General features: G+C 52.6%; 2 protein-coding genes across 3 annotated transcripts; one reads left to right on the plus strand and one right to left on the minus strand.

Moving 5' to 3' along the window:
• Positions 1 to 10,106: 10,106 nt before the first annotated feature.
• INPP5J (inositol polyphosphate-5-phosphatase J) lies at positions 10,107 to 18,198 on the plus strand. Of its 2 annotated transcripts, XM_021536767.2 has the most exons (12): positions 10,107 to 10,699; positions 11,517 to 11,627; positions 13,091 to 13,199; positions 13,788 to 13,904; positions 13,976 to 14,151; positions 14,723 to 14,834; positions 15,237 to 15,346; positions 15,645 to 15,834; positions 16,043 to 16,180; positions 16,537 to 16,629; positions 16,869 to 16,973; positions 17,112 to 18,198. In XM_021536767.2, the coding sequence occupies exons 1-12, from the start codon at positions 10,107 to 10,109 to the stop codon at positions 17,730 to 17,732; spliced, it is 2,475 nt and encodes an 824-aa protein (XP_021392442.2). In that variant the 3' UTR covers positions 17,733 to 18,198. The 2 variants fall into 2 exon arrangements, with proteins under 2 accessions (XP_021392442.2, XP_021392443.2); XM_021536768.2 differs by lacking the exon at positions 11,517 to 11,627.
• A 97-nt stretch (positions 18,199 to 18,295) lies between these two features.
• On the minus strand, positions 18,296 to 20,987 carry PLA2G3 (phospholipase A2 group III). Its single transcript, XM_021536783.3, has 7 exons — positions 20,558 to 20,987; positions 20,352 to 20,484; positions 20,148 to 20,282; positions 19,584 to 20,044; positions 19,344 to 19,473; positions 19,099 to 19,233; positions 18,296 to 18,938 (listed from the first exon to the last, which is right to left on the minus strand). The coding sequence occupies exons 1-7, from the start codon at positions 20,985 to 20,987 to the stop codon at positions 18,731 to 18,733; spliced, it is 1,632 nt and encodes a 543-aa protein (XP_021392458.2). The 3' UTR covers positions 18,296 to 18,730.
• Positions 20,988 to 21,012: the final 25 nt, after the last annotated feature.

The raw sequence follows: 21,012 nt of genomic DNA on the forward strand, positions 1-21,012 counted from the left end.
AAATGGGCATGAGAATCTGGGATGATGAACATCAACAGGGACCATTAGCAGATATTAAATGGCCCCTACATAATCCCCAGTGGAATAATCAAGACCCATTACACCGTACCCATATGGGCGATTTGCGAAATATAATAATACAGGGAATAAGGAAGGCTGTCCCTCGTGGACAGAATGTACAAAAGGCATTCAAGGAACAACAAAAGAAGGATGAAGATCCAACTGAGTGGTTGGAGAGGCTGAGAAAAGCCTTTCAGTTATATTCAGGGGTGGACCCTAACACTCCTGAAGGAGAGACATTGTTGAAAGTTCATTTTGTGGTAAATTCGTGGGTGGATATTCGAAAGAAGTTGGAAAAGTTAGAAGGGTGGCAAGCAAGGGGGCTGGATGAGTTACTGCGGGAGGCTCAGAAGGTTTATGTTAGGAGGGAGGATGAGAACTACAAAAAGCAGTCTAAAATTATGTTAGCAGCTGTAAGGGAAGGACAGAGGCAATCTCCCCAAAGAAGGGGTGGTGGTCACCCAGCAGGTTTGAGGGGAGCTGGTCGACAGGTGCATGAAGTAAGACAAGGTGGAGGAGATAGGATTGTTTGTTTTTACTGTGGGAAAAAGGGACATATGAAACGGGAATGTCGACAAAGGATGGCTGATGAAGAGCAGTTTAAGGAAGATTAGGGGTGTCAGGGGCTCCATCTGCTGGGGACAAGAGAAAGAACAGAGCCCCTGGTAAAATTAAAAATAGGTCCCCAGCAGCAAGAATATGAGTTCCTTGTGGACTCAGGGGCGGAAAGATCGACCGTCCAGACCCTTCCCCAAGGGTGTAAGATTTCATCTGAAATAATACAGGTGATTGGAGCCAAAGGGGAACCCTTTGGAGTACCTATAATCAAGGATGTACTCTTAGAAAGTAACTCCAAATTAGGAATTGGGTCATTTTTATTAGTACCAGAAGCAGATTATAATTTACTGGAAGGGATTTGATGATTGAAATGGGGATAGGGATAGAGATTAGTGAGGGAGAACTGACAGTAAAATTGTGTCCTCTCCGGGCTGAGGATGAGAAAAAGATTAATCCAGAGGTTTGGTACACCCCTGATAGTGTAGGAAAATTGAATATTGAACCCTTTGAAGTAACTATTAGGAACCCAGAGATACCTGTCAGAATTAGGCAATATCCTATATCTAAGGAGGGGAGGCAAGGACTGAAACCGGAAATAGAAAGGCTTTTAGAAAAGGGACATTTAGAACCATGTATGTCCCCTTTTAATACCCCCATTTTACCAGTAAAGAAACCCAATGGTAGTTATAGGTTAGTACATGATTTACGGGAAATTAACAAAAGAACCGTTGAAAGGTTCCCCGTGGTAGCTAACCCACATACCCTTTTAAGTCAACTTGGCCCAGAAAACCAGTGGTATAGTGTAATGATCTCAAAGATGCCTTCTGGGCTTGTCCCCTTAAGGAAACTTCTAGAGATTATTTTGCCTTTGAATGGGAGGATCCAGATACACATAGAAAACAACAATTGAGGTGGACAGTCCTTCCCCAGGGATTTACAGAATCCCCAAATCTGTTTGGACAAGCTTTGGAACAAGTACTGGAAGGTTATTCTTTAGGGGAAGGGATGGTGTTACTACAATATGTGGATGATTTATTAATTGCAGGGAAAGAGGAAAAAAAGGTAAGGGTAAAACTCCTAAATTATTTAAGCCTTAAGGGACTTAAAGTCTCTAAGTCAAAATTGCAATTTGTAGAAGAAGAGGTCAAATATCTCGGGCACTGGTTAACAAGGGGAACCAAGAAATTGGACACTGATAGAATCCAAGGAATACTTTCCGTACAGGCCCCACAGAACAAAAGACAAGTCCGACAGTTACTGGGACTCTTCGGGTATTGCCGACAATGGATCGAAAATTTTAGTGGAAAAGTCAAATTTTTATATGAAAAATTAACTAATGATGGGTTATTGAAATGGAGCACCAATGATGAAGATCAATTAGAAGCATTAAAAACTGAACTAGTCAATGCTCCAGTCCTTAGCATTCCAGATTTAAAGAGATCATTTTACTTATTTATTTGTGCAAATGAGGGAGTAGCATATGGTGTATTAGCTCAGGATTGGGCTGGGAAAAAGAAACCAGTAGCATACCTCTTCAAACTCCTGGATCCCGTTAGCCGGGGGTGGCCCACATGCTTACAGGCTATAGTGGCTGCTGCTCTCCTGGTAGAGGAAGCTGGGAAGATAACCTTTGGAAGTGAGCTAAAAGTCGTATCTCCCCATAACATTCGTGGAGTTTTGCAACAGAAGGCTGATAAATGGATAATGGATGCCAGACTTCTAAGGTATGAAGGCATCCTAGTCTCTTCTCCTAAGTTAAGTATAGAAACAACGAGCCTGCAAAACCCGGCCCAGTTTTATATGGAGAACCAATTACAGAACTAACACATGATTGCCTTCAACAGATAGAGGAACAAACAAAAATAAGGCCGGATCTTGAGGAAGAAGAGCTAGAGGAAGGGACTCGATTGTATGTAGATGGGTCCTCTCGAGTTCTGGAAGGGAAAAGGAAATCCAGGTATGCTATAATAGATGGGAAAACATTTAAGACAGCAGAATCGGGTCCCCTTAGCCCCAGCTGGTCAGCCCAAGCATGCAAATTATATGTGGTGCTTAGGGCTCTAAAATTATTGGAAGGAAAAAGTGGGACTATTTTCACTGATTCTAAATATGCCTATGGAGTAGTTCATACTTTTGGAAAAATCTGGGAAGAAAGGGGACTTATTAACTCACAGGGAAAGGGGCTGGTACATAAAGAATTGAATCGGCAGGTATTACAAGCTTTGAGAGGGCCAGAGAAAATAGCCATTGTCCATGTAAAAGGACATCAAGCAGGGATTGGAAATTCGATACGAGGAAACAATTTGGCGGACCAGGAAGCAAAACGAGCGGCCCTGATGAATTTAAAGCCATGGACAGGGCTTGTCACAAGGAGAGAGGATTGCTCCACTTGTGGAGCTGACTTAGAAGATCCACCGTGTTGGGTTTGCTGTAAATACTATGGGATAGACTCAATAAAATGTGCCTGTGATACCCCTTGAAAGAAACATTGCTGGTTTCATGGACCTATTGATTACATACTAGCCTTCACTGTGCAAGAAAAGGAGAAATTAGGCCAGATGGGGATAAGAGAAAAAGAGGAAGGCAAATGGGTATTGCCCGATGGACGGGAAGTACTCCCAAAAGGGATGGCAATGAGGGTCCTACAAGCAATCCATGAGAAAACCCACTGGGGTACACAAGCCTTGGTTGATCAATTTGCTATAAAATATATGTGTATAGGAGTCTATAACCTTGCAAAACAGGTAACTCAACAGTGTTTAACTTGTCAAAAAGTGAATAAACAACAACTGAGAGAAAGACCAATGGGCGGCAGGGAGCTAGCACAAAGACCCTTCTCACACATACAAGTAGATTTTACAGAATTACCAAAGGCGGGGAGGTATAAATATTTATTGGTACTGGTAGACCATTTGACCCATTACGTGGAAGCCTATCCTACTGCCCGAGCCACCTCAAATACCGTAGTAAAAGTGTTACTAGAACAAATTATTCCCCGATATGGATTAATTGAATATTTAGACTCAGATAGGGGACCTCATTTCACTTCTAAAATCGCAAAAGATGTTTTAACGGCCTTAGGAACCCAGTGGAAATATCACACTCCTTGGCATCCACAGAGCTCGGGGAGAGTGGAAAGGATGAACGGGGAAATAAAAAAACAACTGACGAAGTTGATGATAGAAACCAAGATGTCATAGGTCAAATGTTTGCCTCTGGCTTTATTAAATATTCGAACTCAACCCCGAACTGATGTAGGAATCTCCCCATTTGAAATGCTATTTGGAATGCCTTATGATATGGAAGCCCCTACAGACCATCCATGCTTGAAGGATTCCCAGATTAAGCATTATATCATACAAATTATGAGCCGAAGGCAGGAATTGAGGGAAAAAGGGATGTTGACACAGAGGCCACCTTTAGACATTACAATACATAAAATCAAACCAGGGGACAATGTGCTTATTAAATCCTGGAAAGAAAATTCTTTAACCCCACGTTGGGAAGGCCCCTTTGTTGTTCTGCTTACCACAGGAACTGCGATACGGACAGCCGAGAAGGGGTGGACACATGCCAGTCGAGTTAAAGGTCCGATCACCACAGATGACCAGTGGAAAGTAACCAGCCTGCCTGGGGATTTGAAGGTTACCATTAAGAAAAACCGATGAACTCTGTGTGTACCATTCAAGTTGATCACAAAGGGGAAAATAGGGATATGATTACCTGCTTGTTAGTGATTATTTGATAATTTGTAATAAGGTAGATTGTGATTGTTATCCTTTTGTGTGCTTTGCGTGTAAAGTTTGCCAAGAACGGTGGTGGGTCCATTGCCAAAAGGGGAGGCCGCCAACTGGGGTCTGTACAGAATGCTATAAGGCTGAACGAAAGTTAACCAAAATTGTGTTAAAATTAGGGGAATTGGAAAAACAGTGGGTTCGTTTCGAGTCTGAGGATTGGTGGAAAATATACACAAAAGGAGTGCATCCAGGAAACTTTTGTTTCCATACTAACGAACCAACTCCATTTGTTGCCCAAATTATAAAAGGGTGTTGTCGGAGGGAACTAAAGGGGGTCCCGTGCGACCCACCCCCGGTCAAGGATAAAAATTGGGAACAGTACAAGGTTAGGCAGGAGCAGGGGAAGGGACGCCCAGGCGAGTACCGCTGCTGCCGAGAAGATGGTTCATCTCGCGGCTCGAAGCAACCGGGTCGGCGAGCGAGGCAGAGGGGAAAAAGCCAGGTCCCCCCGCAATGGAATAATGCTGAAATGCTCCAACTATTGCCAACCGAGTACTAGGTTCCCCTGGACGACCCATCTGATTGCCTCTGAAACACCAAAAAGGCAACAAACCCAAAAAGGGAAAACAGGATATTATGCAGTAAAAACAAGGTCAGGACCCCACCCTTATTGGCAAATTATAAGTATTTTAATGCTTTGTATCATACATAAAGGGGAGGGTTCCCCGGCTCTGCACCAGCCCTTTAAGTGGACGCTAACCGGAATAGATGGCAGGGTAATTCGGAGTCAGATAAGATCCGGACCCCCTATTTTTACCCCACAGTTATGTGAACTAGCCCCTGTAGAGCCCTGTTTTAATACCGCAGGATTTTACATGTGTCCAACATCGAACCCAGGAAAGGGGTATTGCAATTACCCTGGAGAATATTTCTGTGGGTACTGGGGGTGTGAAACAATAGCCTCAGACTGGCAAGCAGCAGGAGATAAATTTCTTAAAGTATCATGGGGACCCTATGGGTGTACACCTCCATAAAAGGATTCTAGTGGCGCCTTCTTGGGCGGGTGGAAAGGGAGTTGCCAATTTGTACATTTAAACATAACTGAGCCCACAGACCCAGGATGGATGGTGGGAAGATCATGGGGCTTTCGGTATTGGGAACCTGGAAAAGACAGAGGGAGCGTATTTACCATAAAGAAAGGGCCTGTACCAGCAGACACATAGGCAGTGGGCCCTAATCCTGTAATAGTTGGGGATTTAACAGCTAGGAACCTGATAACGGATAACCAAACTACAACTCCTACAACACCGCCAAGTGGGGATTCCCGGTTTAACACTCTCTGGAAATTAATGGAGGGAGTATATAAAGTCTTAAATGCTACTCAGCCAGAATTAACAGAACACTGTTGGCTCTCCTTTGATGTTAGGCCTCCATTTTACGAAGCTGTAGGGATATCTGAAAAAGCGAGACGTCTTAATGGTAGCAATCCCCCGCAATGTAATTGGAAAGATTCCCGGGGTAAAGGAATGACTTTGGCTTCAATAACAGGGAGGGGACGATGTATTGGCAGAGTACCCACACACCTGGAATATTTATGTGAGACTGTTACTAAAGCTAAACGGGAAGATACTCCAGCTAAATGGCTAGTTCCCACTAAAAACACCAAGTGGATCTGCTCAAAAGGAGGATTCACCCCCTGTATTTCCTTAGAAATATTTGACGAAACCTCTGACTATTGTATACAGGTGGCTGTGATTCCCAAAATTATCTATCACCCCAATGAATATATGTATAATGTACAAAACATCCCAGAACACCACATACAAAAACAAGAGCCTTTGACCGCACTTACAGTGGCAGTTTTAATGCTTGCAGGGGGAGCAGGTATCGGTACGGGAGTAGCCTCCCTAGTAAAACAAACAAAGGAGTTTAATTCCCTGAGGATTGCTGTAGACGAAGATTTGGAATGTATAGAACAATCAAGATCAGCATTGGAAAAGTCAGTAAGGTCCTTATCAGAAGTAGTTCTGTAGAATAGAAGAGGACTAGATCTGCTATTCTTACAACAGGGAGGACTGTGTGCGGCTCTCCGGGAAGAATGTTGTGTGTATGCAGATCACACTGGGGTGGTACGAGACACTATGACAAAACTGAAAGCAGGACTTGAGAAAAGGAAAAGGGAAAGGGAGGCCCAGCAGAGCTGGTATGAGACCTGGTTTAATCACTCCCCTTGGTTAACTACCTTGCTATCTACAATTGCGGGTCCTTTAATATTATTAGTGTTAGGATTAACATTTGGCCCATGTATATTCAACAAGGTAATTAAAATAGTAAAAAGAAGATTGGAAGCAGCACACTTGATGCTAATCAAAGCCAAATATGAAACTCTCCCTAGAGATCCTGAAGTAGAAGAGACTTTGATTCTAGCCCACCAAGAAATAAAACGATTTGATGAACAAAATTATAAAATATGAAATGGGGGACTGTGAGAAACTGCATTGACTTGTTTGTTCATCAAAAGTATGAAATTAGAATAAAAGGGGGGGAAGTCGGGACATGGAATTTGCAGGCTAGACTGGTAACCACAAACAAAGATTGTGAAAGATTTTGCAGGACTGGCTGGAACTGATAACCGCAGTGGAAACCCATTGTTGCTGAAAACTGATAAACCACAGTGGAAGGAGACACACCACCCCACTTGTGAAATCCATTGTTTTTGGGACTGATAACCACGGTGGAACGAGACTCATCACCCCCACTCATGCAAGATAAAAAGGGACTGAAGAGAAGGAAAGGTTGTCAGCTTTTGGCGGAGCCAGGCTCCCAGCTGAACCCAGCGCTGTTTTGCTTGCTATCGCTTGCTGTAATTAATAAAATTATTAATTGATCTTAACAGGCTGAATCAAATTATTCGCCTCAACTTATAACATCCTTTTCAAGTTTTAAGCCTGCTTTGCCTTCCTCCTGCTATGTGTAGTAGATATAATTCACGTCATTTATACATTGAATATTTGTTAAAGTATACACGTTTGTATTAGGAGCCCCCCCCTTACCCTCGCAGGGGAAATCTGGTGTATGTTGAAACCTGATTTACAAGTAAAAGGATGTGGCTCTCTGGAAATGGCTGTAGATACTGGACTGGATGCCCAGGCCTGATCATCTCTTGAACAACCAGAGATGGATATCTTGGAAATCCTCAGGACAGATACATGTGAATGCAGGGTTCCCATAAATTTCATCAAGGGATTCAACAACTCTGGACATCTAATTGTTCTACCTCCTTGCCAAGAAAAGAAATCTCATCAAACTATGGGACTCTGAATAGAAGAAAGGACTGATTACCGAAATCCTGGCCTCAGGCAGAATTTTCCCTATAAAAACCCACTTGTACCAGAATGGTGGTGTGGGCATAGAGGAAAACCTCTGCTGATGCTGACTTCTTTGTTGCACACCCAGTGCCAACCCCAGGCTCAGCTCTGTTCTTTCATTGTGGCTGGCTAGATAGAATTCGAATTGCAAAATAAATATTCTATTTTTTCATTTTAATTTGGCTGGACAAATTTTCTTTTATAACACTCCTAATCTTATGTCACAGCAGGAAATGAATAAGTATATTCTAATAGGTGCCCTGTCATTTAGCCAGCACTGAAACCCACCACACCAACCATGCACAGATCGGCACCACTCAGACCAACAGCAACACCAACAGCACCACACACACAGAGCAACACACACCAGTAGAGCACAGATCAACACACAGAGACCAATAACACCAACACACAGAGCAACACACACAAACAACAACTACACATACACGCAGAACACACCATTGCACTGACTGACACAGAAACAACACATACCAATGACAGCAATGTTATAAATGAAAATTTGTCCAGCCAAATTAATATGAAAAAATAAAATATTTATTTTGCAATAAAATTTTATCTAGCCAGCCACAAGGAAAGAACAGAGCCAAGCCCGGGGTCGGCCCTGGGTGTGCAACAAGGAGTCAGCCTCAGCACAGGTTTTCCCCTGTGCCCACACCCCTCCATCCTGGCACAAGCAGTTTTTATAGGGAAAATTCTGCCTGAGGCCAAGATTTCAGCAATCAGCCTTTTCTTCTATTCAGAGTCCATAGGTTAATAATATTTTCTTTTTTGGTGGTGAGGAGGAATAATTCAGTGTCTGGAGTAGGTGAATCCCTGATGAGATTTACCGGAAGGCTGGGAAGGCTGCATTCACATGTATTTGTCTGAGGATTTCCATGAGATCCATCTTGGGCCGTTTATCCGATGATCAGCACCCGATGATCAACACCTGGAGTCCCCTGGAGTCCTGACATGGCCCATCTCCTGGCCGAGCCACATCTTTTTACTTGTAAATCAGTTTCCAATATACACCCAGTCTCGCCTGCAAAGGTGGGGGAGGAACTAATACAAACGGGCATAATCTAACAAGTATCCAATATTACATATTTCATACAAGGAATGGCGCGAATTATATTTACTACACATAAGAGCAACACACACACCCCAGCACCATACAGCAACACATACATACCAACAGCACACACATCAACACACACACATACATCCTCCACACACAGCCCTGCACACCCTGACCCTCACTGACCGTGAGCTCACCATCTCCTCAGGGCAAAGCAGGTGAATGACATCCTGAGCTGCACTGGGGGTGTTGTCAGCAGGCCACAGGAGGTCATGGAGGCTCCTATGAGGCCACCCCTGGAGTGCTATGTCCAGTGCAGAGCAGTGACATTGACTCTCCTCAGTCCTTTCCCAGTTGCCACCATTGATCACAAATTATTGCAAATGCCCCACCACGATGTCAGGGAGCCACTTCCCACAGTTCCTTTGGCTCCTGACTGAGTCCCATGGGGACCTGGGAATTTTGTACTCTCTGACCAGTATCCTCTTCAGCCTCACTCCTTAATTCACCAGGGTCCTCCTCCTCTTCAAGCTCCAGCCTTCCCCAGACACTGTAGCAGGCACAGGATGAGGATGGACCTGTCACCCAGACTCCTGTGTGTGTGTGCACCCCGAATGCAGGTGTTCAGACCTGCCTGTACAAAGTGCTTCACTGGAGTACATGGGCACTGCCACACACAGGTACAGCAGCACCTAGACACAATGCCACATACACACAGCACACACAGACACACACACACCCAGCTACACACACAGAGCTGCACAGAGCTGCACACACACATCTGCACACACAGACCAGTACACACACAGCGATGCACATGCAGCACACACAGCCCATATGTAAATATCCACACAGCCGGATACAACCACACACACACACACACACACACACACACACACACACACACACACAGCTGCATGACAGTGTGTGTGCTCACCAACAATGCAACAATGGAAACACTCTGCAGCAGACCATAGACATATCTGGCACAAGCTGACACAACAGCTGCAATGGTGAACGGTCATACACACAGTAATGCAACAAGGCGGGCATTAATTTGCATGGGCAGATGTCCACAAGCAAGGACAGATATGCAAGGTTCCTTGCAGGGGCAGGCGTGCAGGGGCGGATACGCGCGCGCGAGGCCGCTTCCGGACAGGTCGCTCCCACGAGGCACGGGCCGTCACGTGAGCGGGGCGGGCCGGCAGGTGGCGGGCGCTGACGTCACCGCCGGCACGTCACGGGGCGGGGCCGCAAGGTGCGCGGGGCCGGGCCGGGCCGGGCCGCTCCGGTCTCCTGGCGCCGATGGACCCGGCCCGGCGCCGCAGCGCCGACCGGGGCTCGGCCTCCGGCGCGGGATCTCGCCCCGGCCCCCCGCGCGGCCCCGGGAGCGCGACTCGGCTGCCGCCCGACGCTGGCGTTTCGGCGGTGCCTTTCCCCGGCAGCGGCGTCCCGGGAGGCCGTAGGAGCTCCCGAGCGGACGGGCACGGCTTCGAGCACGTCTGCCCGCGGCGCGCAGGAACCGAGGAGCGGCCCCAGGCCCAGACCCCGCTGCCGCCCTTACTGTCCCCCGGCCCGGGCGGCCCCCCGTCCCCGGCAGCGCCCGGCCGGGTCACCTTCCCCGCGCCGGCCCCGCCGGAGTGGCGGGAGATGCTGCCCAAAGCGGAGTCCAGCGACCACATCGCGGCCTGGGCGGGCCCCGCCGTGCCCCGCGCCCCGACACTGCCCAAGGCTGTGTCCAGTGAGTCCCTCGCCGGCGGCTGGGCGGGCCTGACCCCCCGAGCAGAGCCGGGCGAGCTGCCCGTCCTTGCCCGGCCCCTCGGTCGTCTCGGCCCCAGCGACGTCTGCGATCTGCTGCCGGACTGCCCGGGACGAGCCCCGGAGGACGGCGCGTTCCGGTGAGTGGGGCCGCGGGGCGCTCGCGGGAACGGGGCTCGCAGTGCCGCGGGACCAGCACCCGCTGTGCCTCTTCTCGCTGTGGCGGATTCAGCAGGATTGGGGTGCGGGGCTGCAGGCAAGCTCCTGGCAGCGAGGGTGTCTGGTGCCCACTGTTCGTGCAGTATATCGTGATACAGACACGGACTGTGGAGGGAGTGCTACCTGCCCCTGCCCCGGCTGTCCCTGAGCACTAGGGCTAGCGTGGCGCTGCTCTTCTTCCCTATTGAATCGTCTCCCCTGTGACTGAGGTTCCTGTCACTACCAAAAGAGCCTGCGGGCCCTTTGCTGGTGCCCGTTGCGCAATGGCATTAATGTGTTGTAACGGATGTGGCTTTGCGTTGGTGAAGGACACCGCTGCGGGGTTGCAGCACTGCTGTCACATGCACTGCCCTGGCCTTTGTGGCTGGCAAGGGCTGGGAACTGAGATCCGGGTCCTTTTCCCCAAGAGCCTGAGCCTTCCTGGGGAAGGGTGGAAAGCGGTTTTCCAGAGACACCCTGTTTCACAGCATGCCTGTGTCAGCTGGTGGTGATGGAAACGAGGGCTCTTTGTGTTGGTTTCTAGAATTTCAGGTGCAGATCCTGGGGGATCTTGGAGACAAGGACCTGTCTCTCTCATACGGGAGTTAAGAACCTGGTGTATATGCCATGACTAAGCTTCAGCCTTGGCTACTTCTGTTGCCAGCAAAAAGCTTCCTTGGTGAATCTGGGGGCTGAACAGGGTTACAAAGAACCCCTCTGAGCCTTCGTGTTAGCCTGCTCTTCCTTTGTCCTCCCAAGCATCACAGTGGTCACCTGGAATGTAGGTACAGCCATGCCCCCAAATGATGTGACGTCTCTGCTGCACCTGAACACGGGCGAGACAAACGATGTGGATATGATCGCCATTGGGTAAGAAGATGAGGTGCAGCTCCCTCTATTCCTTCCCCTCTCCACTCTGGCCAATTGCCTTTTTGGGGAATCCCCAAAGCCCTGAGGGACAAAGAATGGAAGGCAGCCCCAGCCTCCCTTGGAGCATGGGGAGCAGGGAGGGGTGTGCATCACAAATGATGGCATGTCAGAAAAGGTGATGGAGAATCAACTCCTGGTAAAATGAGAGTGCTGAGAGGAACTGAAACCCTTGAGTACTAATTAGACATGAATACTCATCAAGCCTGAGGTTGGCTATACTGGGCCAAGTTAGCCATGCTCTTGCTGTGAGCTGTGGCAGTCGTTGGGTCAGGTCTGTCAAGGTATTTGACTCACCTGGCCAAGTCCTCTGGGAGCATTCTCCTCCTCTGCTTTTGCATGTGGTATGCAAGCATCAAGGGCATAGATCTGCTGTTCTCCAGAGGCTGGATTGGCTCCATGCCCCTGGTACACAGACCTGCTGACAGGGCAGTACCACAGCACTGTGGTGAGGCTGCTGAGGTGAGGGTGGCTGCCCCTCAAGAGACACACCAGTGGTATGTGAATTCCTGCCAAGGCCAAGGATGTGCTGTCTTTGCACAGGGGGCAGGAAGTAGACTCTGCCTATAGGTATGAGGTGGAAAAGCTGGATCTGCCTCCAGGACTGTCCCCGAGCTTCTAGTTGTGGGGGCTTAGTGGTGTAAGGGCTGACACACTGCTGGAGCCATGTTGGAGCCAGCCTGTCAGTCCCCTCAGCCTTGCAGGCCAGTGGAATGGGTCTGTGTGGGTACCAGAGGTCAACCTGAGCTAGATGGATGGGGTGAGGGGTGTAGCTGATAGTAAGGGACCTACTGGGACCATGTTCTGGCCAGGGCAGGGTGTCCTACTACTCCTTACTTCCTGGCATCTGTGCTTGGCTGTGTCCTTCCTCTGACCTGTGTCTCTGTGCTCTAAGCACTCAATATTTTTGGGCGAGACATTTTGTGATTGTGCTGTTCTCTGTGGACGTTTTTCCTTCTCTTCATTAATTGCCAAGCTGGGAGGAGCACTATTAGCTTTCTGGCTGCTGCTGCTCTGAGCTACGCAGCTCGAATACATCTGAACACCTTGTGCTGTTGGGACATGACTTCTCTGTAGAGACTGAAAGGCTCTGTAAGCCCCTCTTGCACACAGAGATGGGCTTTAGGCTTCTGCTCAGCCCTGTGCAGCTTAACTGCTTCTGCTTTAGAAAGGGCCAAGGCTTCCTGGATTCAGGGCCACTTGTGCCTCTGGCCACCACATGGCCCAAAATCATTGGAGCAAGGACATGGCTGGTTTGTGCTCTAAAATCAGTGTCTTCCCTTGACCTGCCCTTCCCACCCTGTCCTGCTGCCCAGCATTGTGCTTTGGCACCTCTCCCAAGTTCTCACTAACTGGGACACAGATGGTTTCCTGGTATAGCTGAAGGACCTTACATTTCCTTTCAGGCTGCAGGAGGTAAACTCCAAGATAAACAAGCGCTTGAAGGATGCCCTCTTCACAGATCAGTGGAGTGAACTCTTCATGGATGTGCTGAGCCCCTTCCACTTCATCCTGGTAAGGAGTCCTAAAGGAGTTGACTGTTGGTGTTCTCTCTGCCTGCCAGGCACGTGGGACACGGGAAGAGAAAGCTGGGAGGGAAGTGCAGTGGGAGAGCGGGCTGGAGGGATAGCCTGCAGCCATCCAGGCAGCAGAGACCGCTGCTGCATCCCACCCAGCAAGTTGTTTGGCTTGTGCCACCCAGCTGCCTTTCCTGCACTTTATGCTTCCCCTCTGGTGCTTTGGGGTGACTTTATGTCGCCTGCTGTATTGAACCAGGGTGAGGAGGTGAATGTGGGAACTGGCCAGTGCTGCTGGTAACAGCCTACAAGACTCAGGGCAGGCTCAGCTTCCCCAGACAGCTTCAGCTCCCCAAGCCATTTGCCTCAGAGCATATGTAAGCCCAGCATCACTGAGGCTCAGGTTTGGCCATCAGTGCTCATGAGGGTATGCACAGATCTCTGAATCAAATAACCTGTTAGTCACCTGTGGGATGGAGTGGCACATGAAGGGTGGGGGTGCTTCCTCATGGCCAGGAGTGGGGCGAGTTGTCCCCTCGTCCCCAGGCTCTCTACTATCCTACTCCAGCCACTGCTCAAATTCCAGGTCAGCACAGTGCGGATGCAAGGTGTGATCCTGCTGGTGTTTGCCAAGTACTACCACCTGCCCTTCCTGCAGGACATCCAGACAGACTGCACCAGGACGGGGCTGGGGGGATACTGGGTGAGTGTGGTCCTGGGGGGAGATTGTAAGGGGCTGTCTTCCCAAGGAGTCATGGGATCCTCTTGGTGCAGGGCAACAAGGGTGGGGTGAGTGTTCGTCTCTGCATCTTCGGCCACATGGTCTGCTTCCTGAACTGCCACTTGCCAGCACACCTGGAGAAGGCGGAGCAGCGGAAGGAGGACTTTGCCACCATACTGCACATGCAGCAGTTTGAGGGGCCCGTGGCCAACGGCATCCTGGACCATGAGTGCGTACCCCACCACTTTGCTCCCTAGTCTGGACTCTAGTGCCAGTCCTAGTCTTTGACCACCTCCATGCAGGGTCTGGGGTCTCCCCTACATCCCAGCACAGCTTGGAGATTAGGTCTTGCCTGCAGAGCTGGCCCAGCATGGACTCAGTATAGTGGGGGAGGTGTTTATAGAGGGGTCTTGGTCTCACCACATTCAGGGCTGGTACAATTCCTGCCTTACTAGCACTGTTGGGGTTTGGGACCAGTCAGAGGGGCCAGCTCTGCCCCTGTGTCCTGGCTTTGTGATCTGAATCCAATGGTGCCTCTCTGTGGAAATTTCCCCCCTTGGTTTCAGCTTGGGGAAGTCTGGCCCATTTGGCTAATGGTGCTTTGTCCTACCTACAGAATCCTGGCAGCTGGCCAGGCTGTTGGCTGAGCAGTGACCTGAGCCAGTGTTCCCATGAGCACCTGTGCTGTGGGCTAAAGGCTGCCCCGAGGCTGGGGACATCTTACCCCTGCTGTCCCTGGCTCTGGTATCCTCAGTCTTTTTTTTTTTTTTTTTCACTGTTGCCCTTGCTGCCATCCACAGCCTTGTGTTCTGGTTTGGGGATCTCAATTTCCGCATCGAGAGCCTGGACATCTGTTTTGTGAAGTACGCCATTGACAGCAATGTCCTGAGCCAGCTCTGGGAGAAGGATCAGGTGAGGGGTGTGTGTGCTGCCAGCCTGCACTGGACCCCTAGCAGTGACTGACTTTCCCCAAAACTGCCCATACAGCTGTGGGACAGGGCATGTCCTCTTGCAACCCATAGGACACAAAGGGCCCTGGCTCTCATGTCTCTGGGGGAGGAAGGGACATCAGAATCCCAGGTCAGTCTGGATGCAGATGGGCACACTTCCCTCATGAGTGTATGAAGAGCTGAGGCATTGAATTTACAGACTAGCTGCTGGCATAGATGGATAAGCCCCAAGAGCTGTGGGAGCTGGCAGGAATGGGACTGGGATATCACAGTGTGTGAGGGTGGGGAGATCTTGGCAGGATCTGCAGAGGGGTCTGGCTATATAGGGGTTGCTGTGCTCCTTGATGTGCTCTCTTCCCCACAGCTGAACATTGCCAAAAACACGTGGCCTGTTCTCAGAGGCTTCCAGGAGGGACCCCTGAACTTCCCACCCACTTTCAAGTTTGATGTGGGCACCAACAAGTATGATAGCAGGTAGGAGAGCAGAACTGGACATGAGCTGGGACTGAGATATGCAGGACCTGTGGGGCTCGGAGCCAGTGCAGGTGGTGGTGTGGATGGATGGGGAAAGCAGCCATGCTGGGGCAGGCACTGACTGGACTGTGATGTGATGGCAGTGCTGGTGCCAGCACAGGTCTGTCCCTGCAGCTGTGCCGAGTGCCAAGATGAGCTGCATCCTCTGCCCACATGTGCTGTAGTGCCAGGGAGAGGCAGATTGGGTCAGAGCCCACTGCCCTTGCCAGGCAAGAGATGCCCCTCTGTGCCCTGCCAGTGCCAAGAAGCGAAAACCTGCCTGGACTGACCGCATCCTGTGGAAGATAAAACCTCCCAGCAAGGGATTAGGCACAGGTGGGCACCGGCCCAGCCAGGGCGTGCTGTCAGTGAGCCAGCTATGCTACTGCAGTCACATGGAATACACCGTCAGTGACCACAAGCCAGTAGCTGCCATCTTTGCTGTGCAGGTGAGCACTGTCCAGGGCTACTGGGAACACAGGCAGGAGCTGCAGGGGTGGGATGTCCAGCCTTGTGTGTGGGGGGCTTACTTCGGTTCGGCAAGCTCAGCTGCCTTGGCTCTTACTGGGGGCTGCTGTGGATATATGCATGGGGTGTCTGGGCAACAGAACCAGCTCTTTGTCATGCCGTTTCTCAGCACATACCTGTCTCTGACAGTTTGCTTCCAAGGTGGACAAGCCCCTGGTTGAGATTTATGTGGCTGACGAGTGGAGCAGGCCTGAACAAGCAGTTGTCAGGTACAAGATGGCTGTTGGCTTCCACCGGAGCTCCTGGGACTGGATAGGACTCTACCGGGTAGGGGCTTGGGGGCTGCTGGGGCTGGAGGGAGTGGGGAGCACTGCGCAGCACTGTGGGGTCCCTTCTGAACTACCCCCACCAGTGAACATGGTGAGGGCATGGAGCTGTGCCCTCCCTTCCCCTGGCATCATGATGTGGTCCTGCTTCTGGAGGCTCTGGTCCAGCAGTTCCTTCTTCCCCCTGCTCTGTGGGCCCCACGGGGCCCCAGGGTATACCTGCAGGGTGGTGCAAGGCAGCTTTGGGTCACCCTCTGTGAACAGAGTGGGCTGAGCAACAGGAGACTGAAGAGTAACTGTGCCAAGTGTGGCTCACATTGTCCCACTCACTTGTATTGTCCTATGTATTGTGCACAGGTGGGCTTTCGGCACCCCAAAGACTATGTGTCCTATGTCTGGGCCAGGAGTGATGATGGGGAGCGCTGCCTGGAGAAGCAGCTGTGTGCACAGGTGAGCTGGGGCCAGCCCTGCTGTCTTGCTGGCACTTCTGCCCCCAGTGGGGGGACAATGGCCCCTTTGTGCCCCTGAATGTGGGAGGCAGGCACCTTGTTATTACCTTTTGCTAGGTATGGGGCAGGCTCATGGTATTGGCAGCAGAGATTTGTGCTTTTAGCTGGGGTTGAAGGTGAGGTGGCAGGGGGGTACCCCTGTGCCAACCTCAGTGCCCATCAGGTGTCTCTGGGCTGCAGGTGATATTCTCTGAGGAAGCACTGCCCAAGGGGAATGGCGAGTACATCCTTGGATACTACAGCAACACCTCCAGTAGCATTGCTGGTGTGACTGAGCCCTTCCAGGTGAGCACAGCCAAGAGGTGAGGGTGAAGGGGGATGGATATGGGGGGAAGGGGGGTGTCTCTTGGGGAGGCCAGCTGGTGTTGTTGTACTCAACAGTCCCTGTGAGGGTCTGCTAGCAGTGCTGATGCATGGGTGCAGATTTCCCTACCCAGGTCAGAGGAGGGCAGCAGCTCTACAGACAGCTCAGGCAGCAGCTCGGAAGAGGATGACAGTACACTTGTCCTCCTGGCTCCCAAATCCCGTAGTCCCAGTCCAGGCAAGATGAAACGTCACCGGAGCCGAAGCCCCAGCCTGGCCAAGTTCCAGGGCCTCATCCTGCGGCCATCAAGCCGGGACAGGGGTACAAGCCGCAGTCCCTCACCCCAGAGCCGTTGCAGCCTCCCCAGAAATATCCCCACCATCAATCTGCCCCAGGAGGAGCCGGGGCACCATGAAGTGAAAAGCAAGGAGCTTGGACAGGCAGCTGAGAGCCCAGATGGCAACTCGTTCTATCAGACTGTGCAGGAACAAAGTGGCCTCCAGCATGTCTCTGCTGACAGCTCCCTGGCCAGGGCTGATCCCCGGAACCTGGGCCTGCTGCCTGCACTGCGCCTGGAGATGATTGACCAGGCCCTGGGCCGGCGGCAGGAGAGTGCAGACCAGGGCTATTATTCCTGCTGGAGAATGAGCCCCACCAGCCCCCCAGGCTGTGGCTCCTCCCCAAAGGAGAGGCACAGCCCCCAAGAACTGGATAGACATAGCTGTCCCATGGGCCGCTGATGCAGTGGCTCCCTCCATCCTCCCCGTAGCGCGCTTGCTGTGTGCTTTCCTCTGCCACTTCCCTGCTGAGACACTCCCTCCTTTATTTATTGCAGTGACTCCTCACCCCTGTTGTGTGCCTGGCAGGTAGAGGCCTTTCCCCTTGCTGCTCCCAGCCCAAGCTCCTGCCCTGGGCTGTGAGGTGACCACACAGGGGAGGGTAGGCAGAGATGGTCTAATGCAGTTTGGGGAACCCCTTACGAACTTCCAAGTGCAAGGACTCTTCTCCCACCGGAGGAGTGCTGTCCTCACACCTGCAGATGGCACAAAAGGCCAGGGCAGGGCTCTAGCAGGAATGGTGATAGGCACAGAGCAAGGACCACCACAGGGTACCCTGGAGAACAAAGCTTGCTCCTTCCCTGCTCTACCATTGTGCCTCAGCCTGAACATAGTGCAAATGACAAAATAAATGGTCCTGCCCACCCCAGCTGCACTGTGCTTACTGCTGGGGGCAGGATCAGCCCTGGGGTGTGGGCCAGAGTGTCAAGAGGGGACAGCAGGCTCAACTCTTGCACCACAAATCATGCTCTGACCACCCACCTTTTATTTTTTCTGCTGCATGCAGGTACTGACCCCAGCCCTACTACCCTGCCTGGGCAAGAGGGTCAGGATTACACCTCACTGCTCAGGCCCCTCAGTTGAAGGGTCACCAATATAGGGGTGGGGTACCCTACCATCCCCCCTGCCACAGAGCACACCAGGGAAGCACAATGGGTTTCCTCTTTCCTGAGCCCTCCTATTTCTTTCCCCTTGCTTTTGGTAGTCATGGATGGCAGTTCCTTGAGAGGCTTCTCAGTCTCTCTGCCTCCTCTGGCTGTGGTCCCCAGCTCCATGCTGTCACGCCAACAGCCATGCTTAGTGCCATCCTTTGACTTGAGGACCAGACCCCAAGCAGCTCCCAGCTGCATCTGCTGTACAGCACATCTTCCTCCCCTTCCCAAGGCAGCACTGCTTGGCTGTCATCGAAGCACTGTGTGTGGCCAAGCTGGTGTCTGCTCTACAATGAGATGCTGGCACTGCTCACAGAGGGTTCCTTCTCCCCTGGCATGTGTCTTCCAATGTACATCCTTGGCCTTGGAGTTCACATGTAGAGGCCCCCAGTGTCTTAGAACCTTTTTGAGCCACCGTGCAGGTACAAGCACAGCCCTGGTCATCATGGTACAGCTGCTGGAAAAGCAAAGCTGTGAGCACCACTGTAACCCTGCAGCACCAACATCCACTGCCCCTGCCCTGCAGCCTGGTTGTGGCATGGCAGAGCAGGGACCAATGCTTGCATTACCAGTTTCCTGCTCCACCTAGCCCCTGGCCCCTCGACCTCCCCACTTACCTGTTCTGTGACCCCCTGCCTGGGCTGCAGGCAGCAGGCAGCTCTAGCACAAAGCAGTTCATGGTGATGCGGTCAGCCAGCACAGCCACGTCTGTGTCACTGCAGTGCCTTGCCCTGTGGAGGCAACGTGCCAGCCTGCAGGCACAGGAGAGCATGTGTCACCAGGTGCTGGCCGGGGCAGGCATCCCACCTCCTCGGATCCCCAGCTGTATGCACACAGTGCCCTTTTCCTCCTGGACTCACACCTGTGTGTGCAGTTGCAGTGGAGGAGCGTCCGGCTGTCCGCATTGTGCAGCTGGTACTTCACTTCATGGGGTGCAATCTGGTGGTCACACTTAGCCAGGTGCTTGTTGCACCTGCACCCCCTGCCCGGGCCTGAGGAGAGTGGGGAGGTAATGGGCACACCCAGCACATGACTCCACCAGCCTGAGGCCTTGAGCCACCCCAGCTGCACTATGCACATGCTGCCCACAGTACCAGCTCACCCTGCTGCCTGCGCCCCTTCACAGCTGGCACGGGGGTGGCTCCACACTGCACTGTGGCTGGGCTGGGTCCAAGGCTGCCATACCAAGGATATGCTGAGATTCCAGCTCCTTGCTCTGCTCCAACTGAATCCTGTCCTGACATTGTCAATGCTGTTGCACGGCCAGGCTCTAGCCCCCACTGCACTGCTGGGTGCCTGGTTGCGAGCTCAGCCTTGTCCCTGGCAAATGCAGGGGTACCTGGGCCCTGTGGTTGCTGGGCTGTCTTAGGTCTTCGTGACCAGTGCCGCCCAGGCTTTGTCTTCAGTTCCTGTCGGAACCGTTTACGCCCTGTTCTAGAGAAATTCCTTCCCTTGCCCGAGGGCTGCACAGTGGGTCTGCCCCTCTCCTCTGCTGGTAGGCTGGGGTGGTAGTGATTCTGCTTCACCATCCTGGCCAGAGGCACTACTCCATAACGCTCGCACCTGGGGACACCGCGTGCTGTGAGGTCGTGCACACCATGCCAAGCCAGTGCCCGAGGGGGCAGCCGTGCAGGCACGCTGAGGGCCGGGCACCCCGGGAACTCACCCGCCCCACCAGTACCACTGGATGCACTCCTCACTCTCTTCCAGCACAAAGCACGGCACCTCCAAGAGGTTGAAGAATGTGACGCCGATGATGTTGGAGACGGTGTCGTTGACGGCGAGTAGGCACCGCCGGAACCTGCGGGCAGGGAACCGGTGAGGAGGGTGGGCTCCCCGGGCCTCCCGTTTCCTCACGCCCCGGGCTCACCTGGCGTCGCAGTCGCAGTGGGACACGGTGTGCAGGCGGTAGTTGCGGATGCCGTAGTTGAACTGCAGCGCCGTGATCTGCGCCCAGCACTGGTCGTGCTCCCGGCAGCACTGGTCGGGGCCGCGGAAGAGCCCTGCGGAGGCGGCGGTGAGCGCGGCCCCGCGGGGGGAGACGGGGCGCTCCCGCCGCCCCCCGCCGCTCCCTACCCAGCTCGCTCCAGTTCCCCGCCGAGTTCCCCGCGCCGCACCACAGCGTTCCCGGCAGCGTCCAGCCCCGGCGGCGGCGGCGTTGCGGTCCCGCCGGCACGGGGTCGGTGCAGGCGGCACGACGCCGCCACAGCACGGACAGGGCCCGGCGCAGCGCGGCCCCGGGCGCGGCAGGCGGCTGTTGCGCGCAGGCGGCGCGGAAGGCGCGAGCGAGGAGCGGATCGCGGCGGGTCCAGCAGGCGCGGAGGCGGCCCGGGGCAGCCCAGACGCTCTCGACCAGCGCGGGTCCGGTGCCGGTGCCGGCAGTCAGGAGCGCCACGTACCGCGCGCCGCCCGCGCCCGCCGCCTCCCGCGCGCACGCGGCCCCGCCGAGCCAAGCGCGCGCGCATGTGCAAAGCGCCGCGCAGGCCAGAACCGCGCGCGCCCACATCCCGCGCACCGGCCCGCCCCCCGCT

This window comes from Lonchura striata, chromosome 18, assembly GCF_046129695.1.
Source record: "Lonchura striata isolate bLonStr1 chromosome 18, bLonStr1.mat, whole genome shotgun sequence".
Taxonomy (NCBI): Eukaryota; Metazoa; Chordata; class Aves; order Passeriformes; family Estrildidae; genus Lonchura; species Lonchura striata.